General features: G+C 45.1%; 1 protein-coding gene across 6 annotated transcripts in view; it reads right to left on the bottom strand.

The window, feature by feature from the left end:
- Positions 1-27014, bottom strand: part of AMOTL1 (angiomotin like 1) — a 75832-nt gene that overhangs the window by 34371 nt on the left and 14447 nt on the right. The window contains exons 2-3 of one of the 6 annotated variants that reach the window (XM_033146141.1): positions 21466-21646; positions 18502-18552 (exon numbers count right to left, since the gene is read on the bottom strand). In XM_033146141.1, the coding sequence (XP_033002032.1) occupies positions 18502-18552; positions 21466-21550 (136 nt within the window). In that variant the 5' untranslated portion in view covers positions 21551-21646. The other 5 variants (XM_033146144.1, XM_033146143.1, XM_033146146.1 and 2 more) reach the window with 5 other exon arrangements.

The following is a 27014-nucleotide window of genomic DNA, read 5'->3' as shown; positions in this document are numbered from 1 at the left end:
TACGACATTATCCGCCATGTCTCAGTTCTCCAAAGGAACACAGACTCTCGGTGAGTGCCTGGAACCCCCAGGAATCTTGCAGAGCATGGGGGTGTCACATTAGTTTTTTAACAATACATTTTGCTGAGAGTCAAAAAGCAATCAAGCCATGTAATCCAGTAGTCAAGTGAGCGATCAACTGATCACGGATTAAGCGAGTACAGCATGCAAATCAGCCTGAAATCCCCTCACAAATCTGATTCTACTGACCCAAAAAAAAAAAAAAAAATTGCAGCAGGAAAGCAGCTTATCTCAGTGGAGTCTGGGTGCGGAAACTATTGAAGTAGCACATTACATCTCACCAAAATGTATGTGTGCGTGAGCATTCACAGAATTTGGGATTCTTGTATCGGAAGCAGAGTAGGAAATGAATACAAATGCATTTCTTGCCTTTTAAAGCTGCTTCCCTCTCCCTTCTCCCCAGTCTCTCAAATTGCAAAACCCTTCCTTTTATTCTTTAATCATTTGATGAAAGGAGGCAAGAGTTTTATTAAAGCATTGTTTTTTAAGCTGGGAATTATGGGGAAGGAGACCAGCCTTAGCATCTGGAGAGACAGCCGTAAATCCAGCTCAAGCTGACTCACATCCTTTTAATCACAATTGCGCCCTGGATAGGAGAAGACGGCTCTCCTACGGCCTCGGGGCAGCTAACATTAACACGCCTTACTCTCCTAGACGCAATGTAGGTGTTAGCTGGTTTGGAAACACACCACAGCTGAACAAAGGGACAAGTTGGATCAATGCAGCTGATCTCAGTGTTGTTGTTCAGTCGTTCAGTCGTGTCCGACTCTTCGTGACCCCATGGACCAGAGCACGCCAGGCACGCCTATCCTTCACTGCCTCTCGCAGTTTGGCCAAACTCATGCTAGTAGCTTCGCGAACACTGTCCAACCATCTCCTCATCTGTCGTCCCCTTCTCCTTGTGCCCTCCATCTTTCCCAACATCAGGGTCTTTTCAAGGGAGTCTTCTCTTCTCATGAGGTGGCCAAGTACTGGAGCCTCAACTTCAGGATCTGTCCTTCTAGTGAGCACTCAGGGCCGATTTCTTTGAGAATGGATAGGTTTGATCTTCTTGCAGTCCATGGGACTCTCAAGAGTCTCCTCCAGCACCATAATTCAAAAGCATCAATTCTTCGGCGATCAGCCTTCTTGATGGTCCAGCTCTCACTTCCGTACATTACTACTGGGAAAACCATAGCTTTAACTATACGGACCTTTGTCGGCAAGGTGATGTCTTTGCTTTTTAAGATGCTGTCTAGGTTTGTCATTGCTTTTCTCCCAAGAAGCAGGCGTCTTCTAATTTCATGATTGCTGTCACCATCTGCAGTGATCATGGAACCCAAGAAAGTGAAATCTCTAACTGCCTCCATTTCTTCCCCTTCTATTTGCCAGGAGGTGATGGGACCAGTGGCCATCTCAGTATCTCATCCCTATTACTGTATTCAGCAAAACCAACCAACTTAAACTCAGATAAGCATGCTGGAAATATCTTACAAAAGCTATGTAGGCTTGTAATGTAGGAATCATGGGTGAAGCCAGGATTTAGGTTGGGGGTGGGACCAAGCTATCTGGAATAATATGATATGGAATTAATACAACAATTAAAACAGTTAAAACAATAAAACCACAAGTTCAATTCAGGGGAATGCTTGCCTAAACAGGTGAGCCTTCAGGAGCTGGCAGAATGCCAACACATATGGGGCCTCTCCTATTTCAAGAGAGAAAGCATTCCACAACACTGGTGTCACCAGTGAAAATCCTGCCTCTATGCTACCGCAATACAATAATCATCAGGTCATGGCAAAACTGGCTGGGTTACATTAGCTGATCATAGTGCCCTTAAAAAAAGTCTCCCATCCCTTTGTAGCTGAAGGCATCTTCCAAAGATCCCTCTGGAGGGTTCCTTGGCCCTGAACAAAGTCGGATGTAGTGATGGAGAGAGGAGGACATGGGAAACTTTATTTCCATGAGCTTCCTTATGCTAATTTACCTTAGACAACTAATTGTCTAAGCCATTTAGTGAGCCACTGCACCTAAATAACCTGCCATGTGTCCACCCCAGGTATGTTAAGTCTCCAGGTGTGTCCCAGCCATGAAGGGACCGTCTGTTATTGCCTTGCTATGTTAATCCAGAACAGCTACCTATCATTCAGCGTATGACGAGGGAGTTTATACGTGGCCTGGGACAGGAATCATAAGGGCTGAACTGGACCGTAAATGCATACATGAATTTAGCATGCCTGGCATTAACATTTCAGTGGTGATGGAATCCAATTCAAAGAGATCAGGCCAGCCTCCTTCACACTTGCTAACTTTAAATAGGCCACAGGCCCCTCCAGACTCAGACTGGTGCCTTTTTGGCAGGTGAATCTGACAACATGCCATAGTACATTTGGGGTGGATTTATAGGGGATTGTCCACTTATCATTCATGTTTATTTTAGTTGCCCTGCGATCTTCCCCAATGTTACTGCATTATTGCCATTTGAAGTGGAACTCTTGCTCTATAGCGAAGATTTCCTGTTGCCTTCCTTATATATCTATAGGCGCCAGGCTGTTACCAAAGGTGTCATGGGCTTTGAAGACTCAAACTCAGGACGCAAGGGAGAAACGTGCTAGGAGGAAGGCACACTTGGCAAATCCACACCGTAATCAACTCCCACCCGGAAACCTATGCCCTCACTGTGGAAGGACATGTGGATCCAGAATTGGCCTCCACAGTCACTTACGGACTCACTGTTAATACCGTATTTATGGAAGACAATCTTACTTGGCTACGAGGGATCCCCAAAGAAGAAGATTGCTTTTGTTTTTCTGTTTTTGTGTTGTAAACAGCCCTGTGATCCTTGGATGAAGATTGTGTGTGTGTGTGTGTGTGTGTGTGTGTGTGTGTGTACTATCTATCTATCTATCTATATATATATATATATATATATAAACAACAACAACAACAACAACAACATAGTGCCATGAAAACACCCACCCTTGATATCTGGAGGGGCCCTGAAAGACTTGTTTTCCAGTTGTGGCTAGAGATGTGAAGGCCCAGAAAAAACCCAGAAAAATTCAGGGGGAAACTGGTGTTTTTTTTCCTGAAGCCTTTTTTTGTTTTTTTCCGAAAAATTGAAAAAAATGTTTCAATCCAAGCAAACCTTCAATTTTTAGAAGTCCATAATAACTGTGATTGTTAAGTCGTGGGTGGACACAGCAGACGACACAGTGATTTCCAAGCAGCTCTTGTTTATTCTCAGACTGGAACAGAAGTGAGCTGAAGGGCTCAGCAGCCTGCTTATATAGAACTCAGCTACAAAGCAACAGTAACAACTTTCTGTAGTTACCCAATCCCTGAACGTCACTTTTCAATCCCTCATTTGCATGTGCGGACCTGAGTGAAAACTGCAGCAGAATGAACTATATACACACACCCCTAGTGGCCTAGGGTGAGAACTTCAATACATAACAGTGATAATGACAGACACAACAGAGTAGATGCAGAAGCAGAGACTGAAACTAGAAAGTTTATTAAATTTGTGAGGTCCATGCCTTTACACAAAATACCATATAACGTTATTAAAAAGATAAACAATAAAATTATTAAAATAAGTTAAAATTCATGCCGCGCTGTCCCAGCAAAGGAGACAAAACCCAAATCCCCCCACCATACAGGAAAGAGGATACAACAACAGGTTAGGAGAGCGATGGAGTCCCGACATCATCCATGAACCCCACCCTAGTTTTCATAGCCCACCCTAGTTTTCATGAGAAGAGAAGACTCCCTGGAAAAGACCCTGATGATGGAAAAGATTGAGGGCACAAGGAGAAGGGGATGACAGAGGACGAGATGGTTGGACAGTGTTCTTGAAGCTACCAACATGAGTCTGACCAAACTGCAGGAGGCAGTGGAAGGCAGGAGTGCCTGGCGTGCTCTGGTCCATGGGGTCACGAAGAGTCGGACACGACTGAACGACTAAACAACAACATGTACGATGTTTATGGGGGTGGTCTGGAGTTTGAGTGTGGGCAATTTAAAATGTCTATATAAGGGTGGGCACACCTTTGTTCTAGGTCAGAGGTTGGCAACCTCCAGCCCATGGGCTGGATGCGGCCCACGAGGGCTGTTTTACCAGCCCATGAGCCGCCCACCAACCGAGCTGCCCGCTTGGCAAGCCTCCCGCGCATGGCGCAGGGACTTCTGAGCAGCGCCGAAAATTGCATCTGCACAAGCACAGATACTGGAAATCACATCTGCGCATGTCCAGACAACGAGAATCGCGTTCGCACATGTCCAAATGCTGAAAATCACTTCTGCGCAGGTGCGGTTTTCGGCGTCTGGTCATTCGCACAAGCGATTTCCGGCATCGCTCGGCCCATGTCTGGCCCACGGACACTCTCTGTGGGCTTCATCTGGCCCATGGCCGGATAACCTTGCCGACGCCTGTTCTAGGTCCTCCTCCTCTCTCCTGCATGTGGGGGAGTACCCTGTTGCAACAGTTAAAAAAGATCAGGCTTACTAGCTGCTTTGCTTCTCAATATTCTCTGGTTGGTATCTGTTATTTTCTCCTACCGATAGAGAACATACAAAAGGACTCTATATGGGCTCCTGGGTACCCCATAAGGGAAAAGGAGCAGTTTTTTTCTTATATCAATATTTATGCAACTGTCGACATTTATGTTGTGCTTTCAAATATTCACAAAATTTGTTTCACACTGTCAACAATTTGCATGTGAAATACTGACTGCTCTAAATTTTCAGCCATCCACTGAGGCAGTTCTGAAAGCCAACTTCTTGTCTCCCATCTCTTTGTCACGCCAGAGAATGACCAAGAGATGGCAGAGGGTAATCCACCACATTGGAGCCGTTAAAAGGGCTGTGGAGAAGGATCCCCAGCACTCAAACAAAGCCTGCAAGAAGTTGGGCAGACTAGGCCTTAGGTTGGGATAAACCAGGCATCCCCAAACTTGGTCCTCCAGATGTTTTGGGTCTACAACTCCCATCATCTCTAGCTAACAGGACCAGTGGTCAGGGATGATGGGAATTGTAGTCCCAAAACATCTGGAGGGCCGAGTTTGGGGGTGCCTGGGATAAACGGATGCCGTCTAGGCTGCAATTCGAGCCTGAAGAGAGTCAGCTGGCATTAAAAGCCAATCAAGACACAACAAGCCCAACTTGATCAACTTGTCTTGAGCTCAAAGACTATCCCCTATTTCTCCTGCTTCCTGACTGCTACCTCAGATGGTGGATCCTGGGCTGTCGACTTTGCCTTTGACCTGACAGTGGCTATTGGCCTCTTCAACCCTCTGCTGCTGCCCCAGAACCTTCTGAATGGCTCTCTGCGCCTGCCCCGTGACCCTTTGCTCCATAACTGCTTGATCCGGTGCCTGACTCCCAAGTCGCTCCCCGTACCCATGTTCCTGGACTTTCCAATCCTTGTTCACACCTAAACCAAACCTGCCTCAGAGCTAGGCCAAGGCTACAGAGTTAGGCAAGCTACAACCAACCCACTCTGAATTTTGGGCTCATTCTACACTTTTCTGTGTCATACCCACACAGTTATGTGGAATAAACCCAGTTATGAGTAGAACAACACAGATAAGATTATAAATTACTATTCTGAATGTGTCCTTGTTCAATTCAGGAGCTAATTTTACTTTTTAAACAAACCCATTGTAGCATAAAACACAGAACGCTAACATGGAATCTACACTTTTTAAACCATACACACAGCTGGCTTATGTTCCAAGAAACAAGTATAAAAGCAGTCTTTTGTAGTATTTTATTTCATCCACCCACACATCTGCTCAGATGGGCTTTTTGAGCACGCACCCCTGTATAGTCTGGTGCAACATCACAACTACCAAATTAATCTTCTGAAGAAAGCAGAAGTGGCCAATGGCCACCAGCTTAGATGGATTTGAAAGGGGATTAGACAAATTAATGAAGGGAAATGCTTCTGGGGCATGATTGAGATTCCCCCCCCCCCTAAAAATAAAAAGCGGTATAGAAATGCTAATACTAATACTAATGTATTATCTTTAAGATCAGGAAGGACATGTCTCTGAATATACCAACAGAGGAAATACAGCAACAACAACAAAATGAAGTATTCGTGTTAAAACAACATGAGGGCAATAGCTAACTGCCGCATGATCCTGACAGATGAAGGGCAGCCTAGAAATATAGTAAGTAAATAAATGCTATACCCCAGGGGTCAGCAAACTTTTTCAGCAGGGGGCCGGTCCACTGTCCCTCACACCTTGTGGGGGGCCGGACTATATTTGGGGGGGGGGAATGAATTAATTCCTATGCCCCACAAATAACCCAGAGATGCATTTTAAATAAAAGGACACATTCTACTCATGTAAAAACACCAGGCAGGACCCACAAATAACCCAGAGATGCATTTTAAATAAAAGCACACATTCTACTCATGTAAAAACACCAGGCAGGCCCCACAAATAACCCAGAGATGCATTTTAAATAAAAGCACACATTCTACTCATGTAAAAACACCAGGCAGGCCCCACAAATAACCCAGAGATGCATTTTAAATAAAAGGACACATTCTACTCATGTAAAAACACGCTGATTCCCGGACTGTCCGCAGGCCGCATTTAGAAGGTGATTGGGCTGCATCCGGCCCCCGGGCCTTAGTTTGGGGACCCCTGCTATACCCCATTTACCTAGGAATAAGCCCCACTGAACTGAATGGAAGTTAGATCACACTGTTAGTCTGGACCCAGCCCACCCATTTAAATAAACCCACCCTGCTTATTAATAAGGACGAATACTATAATCGCTATAGTCACCATTGCCAATCATTTCCATATCACTTTAGTGTGCAAAGTGTGCTAAAATGCTTTCTGCCTCATTCATCTGCACCAAACTAGATTTCTCTGTACTGAGCTGCAGCCTGAATCCTTTTAACCTCAGTTGCAGTTTCCAACGAGAAAGAACCCTGGAAGTAAATAATGGAAGATAATCCCTCTTGTATGTTTGGCATTTAGAGCAGTCAACACAGAGTCTGCCTGCTCTTTTCTCTCTCTCTTTTCAGGCTGTTTGCCAAGGAAAGACCTTTTTAGGATCATTTACTTAGAATTGTTCCTGCAATTAGCCAGCCCATTGTTAACACCAGTGTGTGGTTTTTCTTATGCAAACCACACCATTCCTGCTGCAGGAGGTTGTTGTTTTTTTAAACAATCCTAGCCATTCATATCTGAATCTTTGAAAGAGATTTGGTACCTGCTATTCCAAAACACATAGAAGCAACCTAAATTGTAGTGTGTTGTACACAGAATTACTGTAAGTAATCGTTATTTTTTATTATTATTACCATGAGCTGGGAGAGTGGTTAAAACTCTGCTCTAAGAATATGAAGATCAGAAATGGGAGAAAGGTATAGAACAAATGTTTCCTTTTTTACATGGTTCTGCTTGCTGAATAACAAAGTTTTGCAGAATTTGGAGGTGGGTTGGCTAGATGCAGGAGAGATTTAGGGTACGGTACATACAGCAGTCTGAGTTGTAGGGATAATAACGGTGTAAAAGCAGAAATGCCGTATGGTGGAAGCATAGAGTTGAAAAGTTACCCGAGGGTCATCTAGACCAACCCCATCGATGCAGAATCTCATGATTTGCGATATACATTTCCTGTACACTCCCCTACCCCTCTTAATTTTATTTATTTGGAAATCACAAAACTGCCTAAGTAAATAAACTAACTGAATCCACAGAAACCGCATACAGCCAGATGCCCTGTTGTTAGGATAAACGTTACTATCTGATTGTATTATTATTTATTCAGAATAACCTGTTAGCCACCTTCACACAAACTCAGTGTACAAAAACATCCTAATTACTCCCCACGCCTAAAAACAAAAGAAACAAAACCTGTAGACAAGGAACAACAGAAACAGCACCAACCAACCAACCAACCAAGCTAGCTAGCTGTTGTTGTTGTTGTTGTTTAGTCGTGTCCGACTCTTCGTTACCCCATGGACCAGAGCACGCCAGGCAGTAACAGCTAGCTGTAAGGTAAAGGTAAAGGTACCCCTGACCATTAGGTCCAGTCGTGTCTGACTCTGGGGTTGCAGCGCTCATCTCGTGTTAATGATCGAGGGAGCCGGCGTACAGCTTCCAGGTCATGTGGCCAGCATGACTAAGCTGCTTCTCACGAACCAGAGCGCACAGAAACGCCGTTTACCTTCCCGCCAGAGCGGTACCTATTTATCTACTTGCACTTTGACGTGCTTTCGAACTGCTAGGTAGGCAGGAGCTGGGACCGAGCAACGGGAGCTCACCCCGTCGCAGGGATTCAAACCGCCGACATTCTGATCAGCAAGCCCTAGGCTCTGTGGTTTGACCCACAGTGCCACCTGCGTCCCCACCAGCTAGCTGTACTCAAGGCCAAATGACCGGAAACTTTATTTTGCACCCTTGCTGGAAAGTCAATAGAGAGGGAGAGCTATAACCTACAGAGGGAAGTTTGTTCCACAGCCTTGGAGCTACTGATGTAAAGACCCTGCTCTTTGCTGCTATTATGTCTCAGTTTCTCTCTTGCCCAAGTTGACTCCAGAGGGGGAGGGATTCAATTCCACACCAAAAATTTAAGTTTACACAATTGAAGCGGATTAAGGGGCTCTATCGCTCTGGTGCAACAAGGCCCAATATTCATTTATTTTCGGTGGTTAGGAAAGTGATTGTGAAATGCACTGAAAAGTATGGAATCAATTATTAACAGAATGGATGAAATCAGAATAAACTGGCATTGTTGTGTAACCTCACCACAAACAAACCAGAATAAGGACTCAATAAAGACTAGGCAATGTTTAAGTTTTGTGCAAGCATACCAGGATGTATGCTCAGAAAACAGGTCCCTGTCCCCAGCCTCTCTCTCATGCACACACACACCTAACCAATCCTGGAATCGTAGAATTGTCAAGTTGGAAAGGACCCCAAGAGTTATTTTGTCCAGCCCCCTGCAATGCAGGAGTCTTTTGCCTAACATGGGGCTTGAACCCATGACCCTGAGATTAAGAGTGGCTGGGGAAACCCAGCCAAATGGGTAGGGGTATAAATAAATTATTATTATTATTATTATTATTATTATTATTATTATTATTATCATGCTCTACCAACTTTGCTATCCCAGCCTGGTCACAGCCACTGTATATCAGGCAAAATGTTAAATAAAAGGCTGGATTATAGTCTCCACTTCCTCCAGGGAGCACAGGTCCTCTTCCTTACAACAACCTTGTGATGTAGATTAAGTTGAGTGATAATGACTGGCCAAAGAAGGCCACGCAGTAATATTTGCTGCTAACTAGAGATTTGGACCCAGGCCAAAGTCCCATGCTCTGACCCAACCCCAACCCCACAACCTGGTGCCTTTCAGATGTTGTTGGACCATTACTCCCAGCATTCCTCACCATGAGCCATGCTGTCAGGGGCTGATGGGAGCAGGAGACTGTCAATCTGCAGGGCATGAGGTTGTAGGAGACTGATCTAGCCACTATACCAACTTGGTCTACCAACGGGCTCTTCTATAGAATCAGTGGTTTGAGGAGCATAGTGTCACGGATGGTACAATGTACAAACCTTGTCCAAGAGTTGTTTTGTTTTTTGTTTTTTAAATCTCAGCTGTCAATATGTTTTGGAAATTAACCAAATCACACCCACATCCACACACCCTTGTATTACTGCAATATGGAGAAGATTATGATACCATTTTGGGACTAGTCCAGGGTCCACACAAAAGACATGTTTCGTTTTTGTAGCAATGTATGTTGACTGAAAACTATGCGGTATTGGAAATATTTCCTGCTCTCTTCATACACTAAAAACAAACAAGTCAACGAAACTGGTAGAATCACATACCACCCTACAGGCAGAGTTGATTCCTTACCTCCTTGCCAGAAATGTAGGCTCAGAAAGAAGTTTATCTTTTTAAACTGCTTGCCAGTATTGGGACATTATTATAACATCAGAATATTTATTTGAAGTGTTTATATACTGTCCTTGTTATGAACCATAGGGCGGTTTACAACAAAACTAGACAAGATAAAAACTAATCGTAACATCCACGCGACGGGGTGAGCTCCACAATCCTCACAATGGGGTGAGCTCCCGTTGCTCTGTCCCAGCTCCTGCCCACCTAGCAGTTCGAAAACACGTCAAAGTGCAAGTAGATAAATAGGTACCGCTCCGGCGGGAAGGTAAACGGCGTTTCCGTGCACTGCTCTGGTTCGCCAGAAGCGGCTTTGTCATGCTGGCCACATGACCCAGAAGCTGTACGCCGGCTCCCTCTGCCAGTAAAGCGAGATGAGTGCCACAACCCCAGAGTCCGAAACGACTGGACCTAATGGTCAGGGGTCCCTTTACCTTTAACATCCACAAAATAACACAACCCTCAGATACATAACAAAGCAACAACCATTTGCTAATAGCAGCAGCAACAAATCAATCAATTTATCCAGTTATGTCTCTCCTCCTCCAACTGGCCGCCCCCAAAAAGTGCACCTTAACCGATCGATGAGAGCATCATCTATTGATCTTAAGGCCAGGAGTAGGTCAGGATGGAAGATGGCATGCTTGCAGAGAATTTGGGTCACAGGCATTTTAGGATTTTATGTGCCAAAGTTCCACTGCAGCCAATTTTGTAGTCAAGACTCCTGAGCTGTTTCACACACAGCAGCAGGAGAAGCATTTGCAGTGCGATGTGAATGCATGTGTCGCAGACCTATGAGGAGGCTTAGTGTTAGATCAGATTATTGATCCATCTACCTGTAGGCTAGTATTTTTTTCCTACTCTGCCTAACAGGACCTCTATATGGTTTCAGGTAGAGGGTCTTTTCCCCCCACCGACTTGTACCTGATTGTTTTATAAGTGGAGATGCCCAGGATCGAACCCAGGATCTTCTGCAAGCAAAGCAAGTGCTCTGACACAGAGGTATGGATCCTGCAATACTCCACCCCCACCCCCAGATATGAAGCAGAGGTATTTCCCAGGACTGCCAACTGAGCTCCTTTTTAAACTAGACATGACTTAAACTAGGAAGGTCTGCATGCGAAGGATAGATCCTCCCCACTGAATCAATGGCGCCTCCAGATTTTTCTCATAACTGAGCAAGCAGGCCCCAGCCTCCATCACATCCACAATCGCAAAGAAGAGCTTCTAGAAAAGATGGTGCAAGACTCGGGTCCTGCTTCCAGGCTTCCCACAGACATCTGGTTGGACACTGCGAAGACAGGAAGTGGACTAGATAGGCATTTGGCCTGATTCAGTAGCCATGTTCTTTGCAGGCTTGCGGAACCCCGACATGGTTCATTTCAGAAACCAGGCACGCCACACAGTCATACATTTATAACTGCAGCCCTTGGAAAGGGTTGCCAACTTTTTTTAACAGGCAGACAACATGATAGGGTGCCCAAGCAAATCCCAACAGTGGAGGCACAACCATGGAAAACGCTTCTGCAATGTGGATGGATTCCTGCTTGTTGACCTCTTTGGGGGCCAAGAGCCTCTCCAGAGAAACAAAAGGTGGCAACCACCTGACCTTGGATTCCCCCAACCCAACCCTCCAATCCACCAGCTTTTCTTGAGCCTCTCAAAAGAGCGCTAAACCTGGCAATCATGGATCATCTCCCTAAAGGCAGAGCAAAACCCCACCATATGACAGACCTGTTTTGGAAACCACACATTGACACACACACGCTGTAACCGAGGGAAAGCTAAAGCAACCTCCTGTCAAGCAATGAAAAACAGCCGGGCACGCTATGCCCTGCTTTTTCAGGAACTCTCTCAATGCACTATAAATATGCCCTTCCTTCCTGCTATTTTCCTCCTAGCATGTACCCACAGCACTGCTCTGCTGTAGGAAAATATCACGCTTATCGAAATCAGCTCTTTATTTTATGCAGGATATTTACAAGGCACTTGATCGAAAACTCCGCAAGCAGGATACAAATAATTATTATGCACTTTTAAATTAGAGACAGCTCCTCTGCTCATGCTCTCTCATGCTCTCTCTCTCTCTCTCCCTGTGCTCTACTTTTTTCAATGCAGTCAGCTGAACTATGGAGCAGCCCGGATTCAACTTTACAGAAATTAGGACTCCCCCCCCCCCGGCCCTCTTCGCGGGTCAACAACTTAAAAATAAGCTAAACGAAAAGCTGTCCTACCATATGTCCAAAAAAAGAAAAAGTTTTCCAGAGTATAACTAGCCCCTTTGGCTTTCCAGATCGCTATGAACATCCATGCCTAGGAAGTGGTGGGGGGGGGTCCTAAAATTGGCAGGCAACTCCGCACTTTCCCCTCTCCATCCCTGCTGAGGATGACGCGGTGGCTGCCCCGGGCTTTTCCTCTCTTTCCCGCACCGCGCACAGTTCCGTCATTACCTCTTTGGCTCCGAAGTTTCCCCGCAGAGACCCCGCGAAGCGAGCGCGGCTCAGCTTCCCACTTCCAGCCCAGCCCAGGAAAAAGAAGAGAGAAGGAAGGGGAGGAGAGGAGAGAAGCAATGGGGAGAGGAGGGGTGTCTCTCCCCCCCTCCCCAAGCGTGCAAATGACAGGCTGCGTTGTTGCAAAGCGCCGTTTCCAGGCGCTCCAAAAAGCAGCAAACAAACACGCACGAAATACTCCAAACAGCCCCTATTTCCTCGCGCTGGAATGCCAGGAATGTCAGCGGAGCTTTTTTACCTACTGCCCAAATCATCGCCGGCTTCTCTGGGTCCTAATGTTGGCCCATGTATTCGCCCCGCCGAGCGCTCTCTCCGTCTGCCTCTTGCTTTCTCCGTCTCTCTCTCTCTCTCTCTCTGGGCAGATCTTCCTTCTTTTCCTTCGCCAAACAAGAGCGGTCGCTTGGAAAGGCGGCCAAGGGGCTGGGATTGCCAGCGTAATTCTACCCGCTCCGCGGCCGCCAACCCACACTCTCGCGCAGGGAAGTCGCACATCTCCGCCGCGCGGCGCTTGCCAGGTCCTAGCGCGCGGAAGCTGCACTTTTCCGCCCGGGGGGAGTTCCTTTCTTGCCGGGAAGGACATACCCTCCAGCATTTCTCTGATGCAAACAGGGGCGTCCTATTCAATTATTATTATTATTATTATTATTATTATTATTATTATTATTATTATTATTATTATTATTATTATTATTATTATTATTATTATTAATAATAATAATAATTCATTGCCCCAGCCACTCTGGGCAGCTTCCTTCCAACATATATAATAAAAAATTAAAAAACTTTCCTATACAGGGCTGCCTTCAGTTGGCTCCGTGGTGGAATAACTCCATACCCTCCAACATTTCTCTGATGAAAATAGGGACGTCCTGAGGAAAAGAGGGACATTCTAGGACCAAACCAGAAACCAGGATGGCTTCTGTAAATTCGGGATTGTGCCAGGAAAATAGGGACACATGGAGGGTTTGGAAACAGCGTCTCTCTTGGGGTCTTGTGCAGGCTGCAGGAAGGAGAGAGTCCTGGTGGTGGACCCTTATTGTAGAGCTGGAAGAGACCACCAGGCATAGGAGCCCGAGGTCCCTTTGCACGCCCCCCCAATAAAATAATTGAGGGTGTCCCCCCAAAAAATGTTGATGGGCATTGCCATTCAAATGGTGACCATGCACCATGTTATGTGATTGATTATGCAGGTATGGGCTTACTTCCCCTTCCCGCAAAATTTTATTCAAGTTGGTACACCTGCAAGCAGGTACATGGGTGTAGCTCAGGGGCAGGGGTGCAGCTGCACCCGCTAATCAAATAAATAAATAAATGTAGAAATTGTAGAAAGATGTTGAGTTTTTTTCTGAGCACTTGGAGTCAAAATGTAGCAATAACTTCAAACAACTGTTGTTGAGACGTTTCATTCCAAATCTGCTAGACAGAGCCAGACTGAGGATGATGATAGGTGGGCGTCCTGCCCCCCCCCATCCTGCCTATGTCCATGACCAGGGTAATCTAGTCCGACTCGCTGCAAGACAGGAATCTTTTGGCCCAACACAGGGCTTGAACCCACAACCCTGAGATTCAGGGTCTCATTCTCTATTCTAGCAATGAGCAAAGGAAAAATGACTGCTGGGAGGACCGCAGAAAGAAAAAATCCCATTGTGCACCCCCAGCAGCATAACAGGATGCCTTCATCTGCATCAGCTGCAACAAAACATATCTCTCCTGTATGATGAGTCTCTGTAGCCACAGCAGGCGCCGAAACCTTCCAACAGTTTGACTTTCGCCCTAAAGGTCTCCATTGTCTCCCGAGACAGACAGATGTCCCAAACCAACTCTACCAGAGCCATATATCTAAAGCACATTTTCTCCCCAAAAAGAATCTTGGGAGCTGTAGTTGACCCCACCACAGAACTACAGTTCCCAGCACCCTTAACCAACTCCAGTTCCCAGGTTTCTTGGTGGGCGGAGGAAAGCCAAATGTTTTAAATTTGCTTTAAATGTGTGATGTGGGTATAAGGTTACTCCTCACAGAACTACAATTCCTAGCACCCTTAACAGACTACAGTTCCCAATATTATTTTTTCTTGTGGAGGGGTGTGTGCAGTATGTTCAGGCTCAGTCCTCATTAGGCTGTTTTAGGTTTGGTCATTGGAGGTTTTTAAGCAGAGGTTGCAATGCAGGGGTTTGGATTAGATCACCCTTCGAGTCTCTTCAAACTCCACAATTCTATGATTCTACACATATATACCACCTGAATCTATGATGGAGGGGTTCGCAGTATTAATAATTCAATACTCCATAGCTGCAGCCTTGGATTCAAACGGAAATCAAGCATCACTCTCTCTAGCTTCCCAGTCTCTCCAGCTTCCCAGTCGGCAGCTTTTCTTCCAGTTTCTAGCTCACACCATTTCATTCTCATCTCTCAACTCTGCCCCTTTTGTCATCTTGCACAGAGCCCTTTCCTTTGTTCCCTTGATGGTCCATCACCCAGGCTATCACCTCAAGAAGAAGCTAGCCTGGCTATTCCAAGAATTAGAAGAGGGCCCTAGCATTCAGACTAACCTCCCCCCACTCATGACAATACTTTCAATAATATATTTGAAAAAGAGCAGTGTTTTGTAACTATTTGTTACAGGGTTTTTTTCATTCATTCATTCATTCATTCAAATGAATGAATGGAAACAGCACTGCTGTTCCAAAAACACAAAAACAGTTTGAAAGGTCATCTTCTGCCCAAGCACTACCTAATGATAGGGCTGGCTTTGCCCATTGAATCCTCAGGGGGCCCTTGCAATATAAAATCTCTCCGTCAGTACATACCCTCCCTACCCTAATTAATGGTGAACATTTTGCTAGCTACATTTATAATTGGAGGGTGGCAACAAAAGAGTCACTTACCATCCTTTCCATCCCGTCACGGGTCTAGCGAAAGAGTGCTGCTTATTCCCAACTAATCACAAACCTCATTTCCCCATCCCTGAGAAACACAGCTCACCGCAGCACAACTCGTGGTAAAAGTAATCTGCTGGATGAAATTGCGTCGCGTTAAAGAGTCAAAGGAGCTCCTCGCTGCATGCCGGGTCCCACAGTAGCTCCAAAGTTCCGTCTGCAAGAAGTGTTTAAAGCAAGCCTTGCTACCACATGGCCCATTGGCACCCGAATCCGGTAGGCACTGAAAGAGACCTTGTATTCTACCCCTAAAATTAATAGCCGCCACGAGATCTTTTGCCATGGTGATGAATGTACATATTTATAACATATCCGCCTAATGCGCCTTCTCCCAACGTAAAGGGCTGCTGCTGGAAAGAGCACCGAAAAAATGTCACCGCACATCTGTTTTCTCTATTTGGAAGTGAAGAGCACCCCTTTCTTACTTTCTTTTAATAATTTGACCTCTTTTGTTTCTGACAGAGGATGCTGTCAGCCACAGCACTGGCTCCTTGGATTCATTCCAAGCTCAGATGAGGTCAGAATATGAGAGGGGGAAGGGGGGGGAGAAGCCAATTCTCACAGCTGGATGGCCACTAAATAATCTGAGCAAACAGCTGGGGGGAGATTTTTTTGTTTTTCAAAGAACATCAAATGGAATTGGATTTCTAGTTGTGCAGCAAAGAAAATCACAAAGGCTTTAGCTTCTGTCTCTTTTTTTGTGCACGTCCACACTGGCATCTGGCTCTGTTCTGCATCAGCTGCAGAGGACCTCTACAGGATACTGACTGGACGGATCATTACTGCAACTGCTCTGCCTCTGTTGGGTTAGGGGAGAAGCTGAGAATTCAGACTCTCTCCAGCAGGAATGGCTCAGTTTGCATTTCAATGCAAACCTACCTAATTTGTATTTTATGGACCAATAGGCAAACTGAAACACAGTTATTCTTCGAAATCCAGACTTCTCAGAATTTTGCTATGCAGTTCTCCAAATGACGTGCACAGAAATGTGTATATTTGGGGAAAGCGCGCCCCAAAATGCACATATTAGTGAAAAATGGCATACAAAAATGTGTTTTTGCTTGTGGAAATGGGCACTGCACAAAAAAATGTGCATATTCAGATAAATTTGCATTGAAAAGCTGAAGAATGTTCATGAGTCCTTAAAAAGAAACTAAAATTAAAAAAATTGTCCAGTAGCACCTTAAAGACGAATTAAATTTATTCTTGGTATAAGCTTTCGTGTGCATGCACACTTCTTCAGATACACTGAAACAGAAGTCACCAGGGTGGTGTTTTTCTCAGAAGAGTAGTGGGGGATGGGTGATTGACTAAATGGGTATGGTAAACCTGTTAACGTTAACGACTGCAATTAGTCCTACAGGAAAAAGCAAGGGATAGTATGCAGATGATTTGCATATATAATAGACAGGAATCCAATATCTCTATTAAGACCAGGTCTTTCCATAGTTTTCAGTTTAGTGATAAACTGTAATTCAGCAACTTCTCTTTCAAGTCTATTTCTGATTTTTTGTTTGTTTGTTTGTAATAAGACAGCTACTTTGAGATCCTGTATTGAATGTCCTGGGAGAGTGAAGTGTTCTCCTACTGGCTTCTCTGTCTTGTGATTCCTGATGTCAAGTTTATGTCCATTTATCCTTTGGCATAGGGTTTGGCCTGTTTGTCCAATATAGAGAGCTGAAGGGCACTGCTGGAATTTGAGGGCATACACAATGTATGCCATCCAATCACTTGTAGCAATGTTTTTCCTGCATGGGCAGGGTTGGACTTGATTATCTTTAAGATCCCTTCTAACGTGATCATTCTATGATTCAAAGGCAGTGCCACATAGTGTATTGACTATGTCGGCACGCTCTGACATCGTAAAATTTCAATCTAACTTTGACCTCTCTTCCTAGGAATATTTTCCAGTCAGGTGGAGCTGCAGCTGCAGAAGAAGCAGAGTCCGCCCCAAATGTAGGATCCATCTGCATAACATACTGAGACTGATTTAGCAAATGATAACTGAGAAAATCATGTGGGTGCCATTGTCACAGGCTACCCACTCAACACCTGAAACAAACAATACAGATTTGCTTGCAAAGACAACACTAACCCACACAGATAACATTACGTTAATATTATGCTACTGATTATTACTATTCACAGAAAAATGTACAACATCTTGATTAAATCGTGCATCCAAGTTGTGCAGTAGGCTACGAAAGCAAACAAAAAATAACAAGATATCCAAAACCTAGAAAAAGGAAAAGGAGACCAAACGTTCTCATTTTTGCCTGGGGTGCCATTTGGTTAAGGGCTAGTATTGATTAGAGGTCAATTGCCACCACAGTTCTACAAGTACAGCCTCTTTGGGCAAGCTAGCTCCAACACAGGTGACTAAAGCTCCAACACAGGTGACTAAAGCTTCCAAGTGGCAGAAATCTCACATCGCAAGACAGAGCTGAGCTGAAATTTCTCAGAAAATAATTTTTTGACAATAATTTTTTTAATGCCCTTTTTTCAAGTTGTTCTTGTTAGATGACTGCAGTCCTCCCCTGGATAACATTCAGCAAGATATCATCCCCTATGTTGCCCCCCCCCATGAGTTTTGAGTGCATCTGTTGATCCAGTTTTTAATATTTCTCAATATTAGCGAAGGAAGCAATGGGCTTTGGCTCCTGCCTTTTCCAGCCTGGCTCTCCTAGCTCATTCATCCACGAGTATGAAGTAACCATGGAGTTTCAATGTTAAGGGAGCAGGAATTCCTCAGAATTTTCTGTTGCGGAATTTTACTTCCGCCTGCCAAGAATATTCAGCAAAATGTCACCCACAATTTCACCACACGCAAACAGAGTGAATACTTCCGTGAAGCCATTTTTGCTCAGCCCTTAAAAACTCGCCAAAAAAAAACCCCACAGGAAAATATAGCTATCTTATATTTCCAGTTATTAACAGTGAATCCTGTACACATCTACTCAGAAATAAATCCCACTGAGTTCATGTACATGTGTATACAGGACTGCAGCCTAAAACATTTCAAAACTGTACTGTACTGCAAAAGATGCGAATAATTCCAAAGATATTTACTTACCTATCTGATGGGCACCAAAGATCACTGGATCACCTTTGGAAGCCTCTGTGTCTGGGGAGGGAAGAGAAGCAAACAAACCATTTGAAAAACCAGAGTAATGGCATTTGTCATAATTGATGCAGAGTGGCAGTTGCGAATGTCTTCTCTCTTAGCTACTTAGTTTGGACCACCCCTCATACCATGCCTAAATTCAGCACTGCCTGATTTGATTGATGATGACGATAAACTTTGGACATAGGAAAAAGCATCTCCATCGCAGAACGATGCTATTCGGTCTCATCAGCCCACAAACTTTGCACTGGCCTAATAATCTGATAGATGGTTGCGCAGCCTCCTTGTTGACTCTCACCTCCTTATTTTGGCAACGCCTCCCTGATGCCATCTTCTTCCATTGAGGGAACCCAAAGTTTGTTCTGAAAAAGCCATCTGTGGCTTTCAGATGTGACGAGTGAATGGAGCATTCCTGTCTCTTACCCACCTGAATTGACACAGCTACCTCCTCTCCGTCAATGCAGCCCCCTTTCTGCCATCCGAGCCTGCCTGCCTCACATTGGTTGCTAGGCAACCAAAGCAGGCATATTCTGCAAACCTAATAGGCATTAACTCTCCATCCTTTTTTTTAGGCTGTGTTTTAGAAACTGTATCCCCCTCCCACAAAAAAAATAAAAATAGTAATGACCAGATCCAAATTGAATAAATCGACAAAATGCCACAGTCTTCTGAATGTGGAGTAAGTAATCACAAAAGCAGCCCACATAGTCCATAGGTATTTGTGGAGCCAGAGTACTTCTTATTTGGTAGGATAAAGCCGGGTGCAGGGGGAATGTTAATCTTCACTTTTTCCCTGCACCTGTTTGCAGCTTTTTCACCCCCTTTTTCATCAGGCCAGCAACATTTTTATCTGCCTATGGTGTCATGGAGAAAACAACGGTCTCCCTGCCTGTTTTCTTTCTTTATATTAGCCTCCCTCCTCCCCCCACCCCTCCAAAAAAACCTTAGCTGTGGATTTAGCTGATATTTTTCTCTCAGTCACTCTGAGGCAAATTAGGCCGAGAAAGAGCTACGAAGCCTAGATCACCCACTGGGATTCGAAGTCAGTGGCCCCATTCAGACATTTGTCTACTTAATGGGTAGGCAAACTAAGGCCCAGGGGCCAGATCCGGCCCAATCGTCTTCTAAATCTGGCCCGCGGATGGTCTGGGAATCAGCGTGTTTTTACAGGAATAGAATGTGCCCTTTTATTTAAAATGCATCTCTGGGTGATTTGAGGGGCCTGCCTGGTGTTTTTACATGAGCAGAATATGTGCTTTTATTTAAAATGCATCTCTGGGTTATTTGTGGGGCATAGGAATTTGTTCTTTGTTCTTTTATTTTTTTTAAAATATAGTCCAGCCCCCCACAAGGTCTGAGGGACAGTGGACCAGTCCCCTGCTGAAAAAGTTCACTGACCCCTGGTCTACTGCTTCATATACTGTTACTATAAAGCCATGGATGAAAGAGTCAGAGGACCAGACTACTAGTTGCCTGTATGTGCACTCGGATAAGAAGCTGTATTCCCCCATATACTTTTTGGCAGCGCCAACCAGCATAGCCAATGGTCAATGATGATGGCAGTTGTAGTCCCACAAATATCTGCCATAGGTTCACCACCCCTGGTTAACAAAAAGGTGCAATGTCTACTGGTGCAGATATTGCTGTAGATACAGGTAGGTAGCCGTGCTGGTCTGCCATAGTCAAAGCAAAATAAAAAATAAAAAAAATCCTTCTAGTAGCACCTTAGAGACCAACTAAGTTTGTTCTTGGCATGAGCTTTCATGTGCATGCACACTTATTCAAATGCACACGAAAGCTCATAACAAGAATAAACTTAGTTGGTCTCTAAGGTGCTACTGGAATGATTTTTTTTATTTTTTATTTTGTTTTGACTACTGCTGCAGAGTATTGGAATGGGATTAACAGTGGAGAAAGGGATCCTAAGGAACAAATCCACTCTTAACATAGGACAACTCTTAATAATAAATAGGGCTACCAAAGGTTACTAATTATCTCTGTGAGCCTTTAGAATCCTTCCTTCAATGCAACACAGTGTAAACACCTTGGTTCCCATCCTAGATGACCCTCACGACAAAAAGCCCCTTACACATGTAGAAAGCCAACTGTTATTTGCTATTTTCATTATTATTGGATATACAGTCAGCCTGAATGCTAACCTAAATGTAATTCAGCAAGAGATCTGCGATTAGGATCTCCAACTTATTTTAACAGACATGTAGGAAAGACTAGGAAAGCAGGTATCTGGGAGATAGTGTTTAACCGTTCTGTTATTTCTCCTTTCCTCTGATCTCCACTATTGGCCTGGGAGGAAAAATGGAATTCAATATAACCTATGAAATGCAAAGAGCTATCCTTTCAAAGTTGCACTTGTCCAAAACAACAACAACAACAACAACTGAACAATGTTTGCAAAAATGCATATATTAGGGGAAAATATGCATAAAAATGAAATCATTGAAAACAATATACAAAAATGCCTTATACAGTATTAGGGGAAATTGTTTGCAAAAATGTGTAAATTAGTCAAGCCATATATAAGAATGTCTTGACCTGTCCATAGCTTCCCTGAGTAATTCAAGCCCCTTTGCCACGACAAGGCAGTGATCCATGAAGGGGCCTGGCGTGCCTGGCGTGCTCTGGTCCATGGGGTCACGAAGAGTTGGACACGACTGAACGACTGAACAACAACAACAACAACATATAAGAATGTAGTTATTGGGGGGGTGGTGGAATAAAATGCCGAAAAATTTTCATTAGGACTTTTTATTTAAAAAAAACTGCATGTTGCTGCAAAATGTGGTGAACTGCATTTAAGATTGGAAAAAAATGAGAAACCAACAGAATCAAAACTGGCAGATCCTTCCATCCTTAGAGGTGAGCAACATCTAACAGCCATCTGGAATACCATACCTCTTAAAGCATTGAGCAAATGAAGAATTCCACTATGGGTCAGCCAGTTGGCATCATCCAAGTCCCAGTTTTCACCCAAGTCCATCTTTCGGTGCAAGGTCAAAGGAACCACTACTTTGAACGATCTGTGCAAAGTCAAGGCAAGCTTTGCAAGATGACAAGAAAGAGGTGGCAGCTCTTTCTGAAAGAAAAAATGTGCAACATATAGTTAATTATGTTAATTGCCAGCGACTTCAGGATATGAAAGAACGGAAGGCTGCCACTGAAGCAGAAATGCTGCAACACATTTAAGATATCCTCCCCACTTCATCTCTAAGCCCCATCACAGTATGACTATGTACACACACCACTCTTAAAGCACAGTCGAAGCACATTCCTTCACTCAAAGAATTCTGGGCATTGTAGTTTGCTTAAGGTTGCTGCGCATTGCAACTCTGTGAGGGTAAACTACAGAGCCCAGAATTCTTTGAGGAGAAAAATGTGCTCTGAATATGCTTTATAGGTATAATGTGCACATAGCATACCCTCCAACATTTATCGGATGAAAATAGGGGTGTCCCATTCCATAATGCTAATTTTACTATTTATACCCCACACACCTTACTGGGTTGCCCCAGCCACTCTGGGCAGCTTCCAACATATATAAGAACATAATAAAACATTAAACATTTTGGGGAAAAAACCTTCCCTATACAGGATTGCCTTCAGATGGCTTCAGGATCGGATAACTCCATGCCCTCCAACATTTCTCCAATGAAAATAGGGACATCCTAAGGAAAAGTGATAGGACGCAGGTGGCACTGTGGGTTAAACCACAGAGCCTAGGGCTTGCCGATCAGAAGATCAGCAGTTTGAATCCCCGCGACAGGGTGAGCTCCTGTTGCTTGGTCCCTGCTCCTGCCCACCTAGCAGTTCGAAAGCACATCAAAGTGCAAGTAGATAAATAGGTACCACTCCGGTGGGAAGGTAAATGGCGTTTCCGTGCACTGCTCTGGTTTGCCAGAAGTGGCTTAGTCATGCTGGCCACATGACCTGGAAGCTGTATGCTGGCTCCCTCGGCCAATAAAGTGAGATGAGCGCCATAACCGCACAGTTGTCCGCGACTGGACCTAATGGTCAGGGGTCCCTTTACCTTTACGGAAAAGTGGGACATTCCATGATCAAATCAGAAACTGGAATGGCTTCTCTAAATCAGGGATGTGCTTGGAAAATAGGGATACTTGAAGGGTCTGTACAAAATTAAAAAAATTAGCACCTTAGAGACCAACTAAGTTTGTTCTTGGTATGAGCTTTCGTGTGCATGCACACTTCTTCAGAAGGGTCTGTATTAATGAAGATGAATGAAATCTCTTGAGGCTGCAGTTAGTATTGGTCTTGTAACTCTACCTCTCCTCCAACAATCATACCCATTTAACTGCTTCTCCAATCCTTGGCCATGTTGCTTTTTGTAGGAAACTCACTAAGACCCCGTTTGCAATATACATTTTAGACAGTATCAAACCAAGAATCGTGGGACAAATTTTGTCAAGGGTGCTGAGAGTTGTTCAGAGGACCCTGTTCCTTTCACAGAGCTACAATTCCCAGAGTTCCCTGGGAAGAGGGACTGCATAGTGTCTAGCAGCCCCGAAAATGTCAGGACCATCATGGAAACCCTTAAGCCATCATGGCTTCTCACTTTTGTCACAGTGATTCCCATTTTTGGTGAGGTACGCTAATCAGAATGGCTTCACATTGAAGGAAGCAGAGGGAAGAGGGCTGCGGATTGTGGCCACCTATTCCTCCCCCCCCCCATCGCCGTTCATGGGAGTTGGAGAAGGCCTGGTGCGCGGAAGAGTCTTGTGCCAGGTCCATCATTCCCCATAATTCTTTGGGGGAAGCCATTACCGTTTATAGTAGTATGATACTGCCTTTAAATGCATAGTGCAGATGGGGTCCAACTCCAGTTCAATAAAGTTTTATTATCTATATTTGTACAGGGCTGGCATCCACACCTGACATCCTTGGGCAGCTGGCACAGCCTCAGTGCCTTGGCAGGGCTTACTGCAGCTGCCTGCCTTAGGGCAACCTTTAGTGTATATATATATATTTTTTCCTGGCCTAGCACCCAGAGCAGCACAGGGAGCCTGAGCCTAGCTGACATTTTAATGCCATTTGTGTCATTTAAATTGGCACCCAATGGGCTTCATTATAATTTTTATGTGCTCCCCACTTATTTTGAGTCATGAAAATGTTTCAGGTGCTGCGCAGCAGGGTTCCGTTCCCTTCGGAAGGTGGATGATGTGCTTGTGATTCTCAGCTATTGCTGTTCAGAGGCATGCTGTCTGACTGTGGAAATTTACCACAGAAATTATGACTCGTGGCTATGGAGAGCCTTATCCTCCATGAAGTGTTCTAATCCGTCCAATCTGATGTCTCTCCAGGGTTTAAGAACATAACGTTATGAGTCAGAGGGGGTGTCAAGTGTAATGGGCTTGGGGGGGCAGTCCAGTACAGATGATTTCCTTGGATCCCCTCCAGGCCTATGATCCTGTATCCTGTAAGGCAGGGGTGTCAAACTCAAATTCATCGGGGGCCGCATCAGCAGTTTGGTCACCCTCAAAGGGCCGGTTGTATCTGTAAGACTATGTGTCCACTCTTTATTATCATAAATTATTGTCACTGCATTCAATTTTTACTGTTTTTTGTAATAATGTTGCACGTGTGCACTCCGTCGCTGGGCTCCCGCTGCTGCTGCTGCTTCCACAACGACTTTGCGAGCCCTCTGTGTGAAAATGCGGCTTGGGGGGGGCTGCCGTGCGCGATCGGCAGCTGCCCCCAAGCCACCTTTTCATCCGGCGGGCTCGCAGCATCGCCGCTGATAGCGGCAGCAGAACGACAGCAGCGGCGGGAGCCCAGCGATGGAGTGCGCACGCGCAACATCGCATGCGCACTCCGCCGCTGGGCTCCCGCTGCTGCTGCCGCTTCCGCAGCGACTTTGCGAGCCCACCGGATGAAAAGGTGGCTTGGGGGCAGCTGCCGATCACGCGCAGCAGGCCCCAGCCGCTTTTTCACTCAGAGGGCTTGCAAAGTTGCTGCGGCAGCAGCAGCGGGAGCCCAGCGACGGAGTGCACATGCACACTCAGTCGTGACATCACGACGCAACATCACGGCACCCCGCCCCCAGGGGGGTGCCTCCTCTGCGCTGCCGCCCCGGGCGGCGCGGAGCCTCCCTCCGCGCCTGTGGCCAGCGGCGGCTACACAGGCCACATGACGAGGTCTGGCAGGCCAGATTCGGCCCGCGGACCTTGTGTTTGACACCCGTGCTGTAAGGGATATAATCTAGTAGGAGAGGCTGTGGAACCTGTTAAACAAGGCACTGGATTTGGCTGACTAGTTAAGTACCACGATTTAGCATATACAAAGAAGTTGTGGGGTGCCATTCATTGAAGCAAATGGGTGGGCCTTTCCCTCATCCCACTCACCTAGCTGGTATGTAGGAGGAACAGCCAGAGTATCTGAAGAAGTGTGCATGCACACGAAAGCTCATACCAAGAACAAACTTAGTTGGTCTCTAAGGTGCTACTGGAAGGAATTTTTTTATTTTGTTTTGTTTTGACAACAGCCAGAGTTGTAAAGTTAAAAGCAGGTGAGAAACTGCAGAGAGACAGGTTTTTGCTCTGTGTTGGATCTAGAGTTGTAACTAATGGAAATGCTAGCTGCAAGACATCCTATGCTCAGGTCAGGTTGTATATAAAACCATTCATTCTAAAAACATTACAGTCTCTACTGACCTTTATTCCAAGGAAACAGAAAACTGGGTAAGTGCTGAAACCCCTGGGGTCTCTCACAGCTTGAAGAGGGGAGCGTCTGGCCCTGTTGGATAAGACCAGTGGTAGGCAATGCCATCTAGCATTCTGTTCTCACAGTGGCTAACCTCATGCCAATGGGAAGCCCAAACGCAGGACGTAAGCACAACAGAATCTCCTCACTTGTGATTCCCAGCAACTAGCATTCAAAGGCATACTGCCACGGACAGCTTCTGACTGGAACCACAGCATGAGCAAAATACTGATAGGAGATATCATAGCCATCATTAAATATCTCAAGAGATGTTGCATGAAAGAGGGAATAGGGAACAAGCTTGTTTTCTCCTGCTCTGGAGGATAGGACTGGAACCAAGAAAGGAAACTCTGACTAAACAGGAAAAGCTTTCTGACAGTAAGAGCTGTTCAGCAGTGGAACAGACTCCCTCCAGAGGTTGTGAACTCAACTTACTTGCAGGTTTTTATGCAGGGACTGAATGGCCATCTGTCAAGGATGCTCTAGCTGAGATTCCTGCATTGCAGGGGGTTGGACTAGATGACCCTTGGGGTCCCTTGCAACTCTACGACTCTATGATTTGGCTTCCCCCATGCCACCCCACACTTTAAATTTTAATTCTTAAATCAACTGGAGCATGCAAACAACAGCCAGTTCAAGGGGAAAAGGTTAATGGAAGCCACTTACACTTCACACACACACACACACACAATGTAGGCTTCTGTGGTATGCGGATTTGAACAATGAAAGAGAAAACAAAGCCTTGTTTTATTTAAGGGTGGCACTCAATCGAGAAACCACGATTGATTGATTGATTGATTGATTGATATCTGCACAAGTTTTCCTATGGCTAAAACAAACAGCTGTCCAATCCCCACCCCTCACCCCATGTTCTGAAGAAGGTTTTTCAGAGAAAGGTTTGCACAATATCACAGCAAGCACATAGAATCATTGAATTGTATGTGGGATGTGAAACACAAAAGCAGTCAAGTACAACAGCCCTGGAGTGGACATAGAAGGGGATGTCTGGTCCAGCCAGTCGGAACTTCCTGTTTCTCCTGGGCCGGGACAGACTTCCTCTACATGTGACTGGAGGTGGGTGTGGCCTCACCTATGTTCAGGTAACACAAGCAAAAGGGCCAGATGCCATCTCTCTCTTTTGACTTTGATCTTCAAGGAAGCAACATCTTCTTAGCCAAAGATGCTCTCTTGGCTAAGAGAGGAGAAGGAACCATCTCCCTATGGGATAGTCTCCAAGTGTATTACTTTTACTAAGCTAAGTCTGCCTTCTGGGATCCTATTGTGAACAGGATGTCTGTAAGTAAACTTTTTATACCTTTATAGAAGACTGTGTCGTGTCTTATCTTTTAAGGGGGAATAAGGGGAAAATACCAGGACAGTACAGTCGTACCTCTTGTTATGAATGCTCCAGGATACGTACAACACGGGTTACAAATGCGCCGAACCCGGTAATAACGGAACGTGTTACTTCCGGGTTTGGCGGTTCGCGCATGCATGTACATGTACAAACGCATGTACAGAAGTGCCAAATTGCATCACACACATGTGCACATGCGGCACTTCAGGTTACACACATCACAGGTTACAAATGGGGCTCTGGAACGGATCCCGTTCATAACCAGAGGTACCACTGTATTATTATAGAGGTTTTAGCGAACCTGAGCAACGCATCCAGTGTGTGTGTTTAAAAGGGGAATGTAAACTCTGCTGATATTGTTGTACTCGTTAAC

This window comes from Lacerta agilis, chromosome 4 (genome assembly GCF_009819535.1).
Source record: "Lacerta agilis isolate rLacAgi1 chromosome 4, rLacAgi1.pri, whole genome shotgun sequence".
Taxonomy (NCBI): Eukaryota; Metazoa; Chordata; class Lepidosauria; order Squamata; family Lacertidae; genus Lacerta; species Lacerta agilis.
The sequence above is the reverse complement of the archived record's forward strand: the minus strand, read 5'-3'. Positions and strand labels throughout refer to the sequence as shown.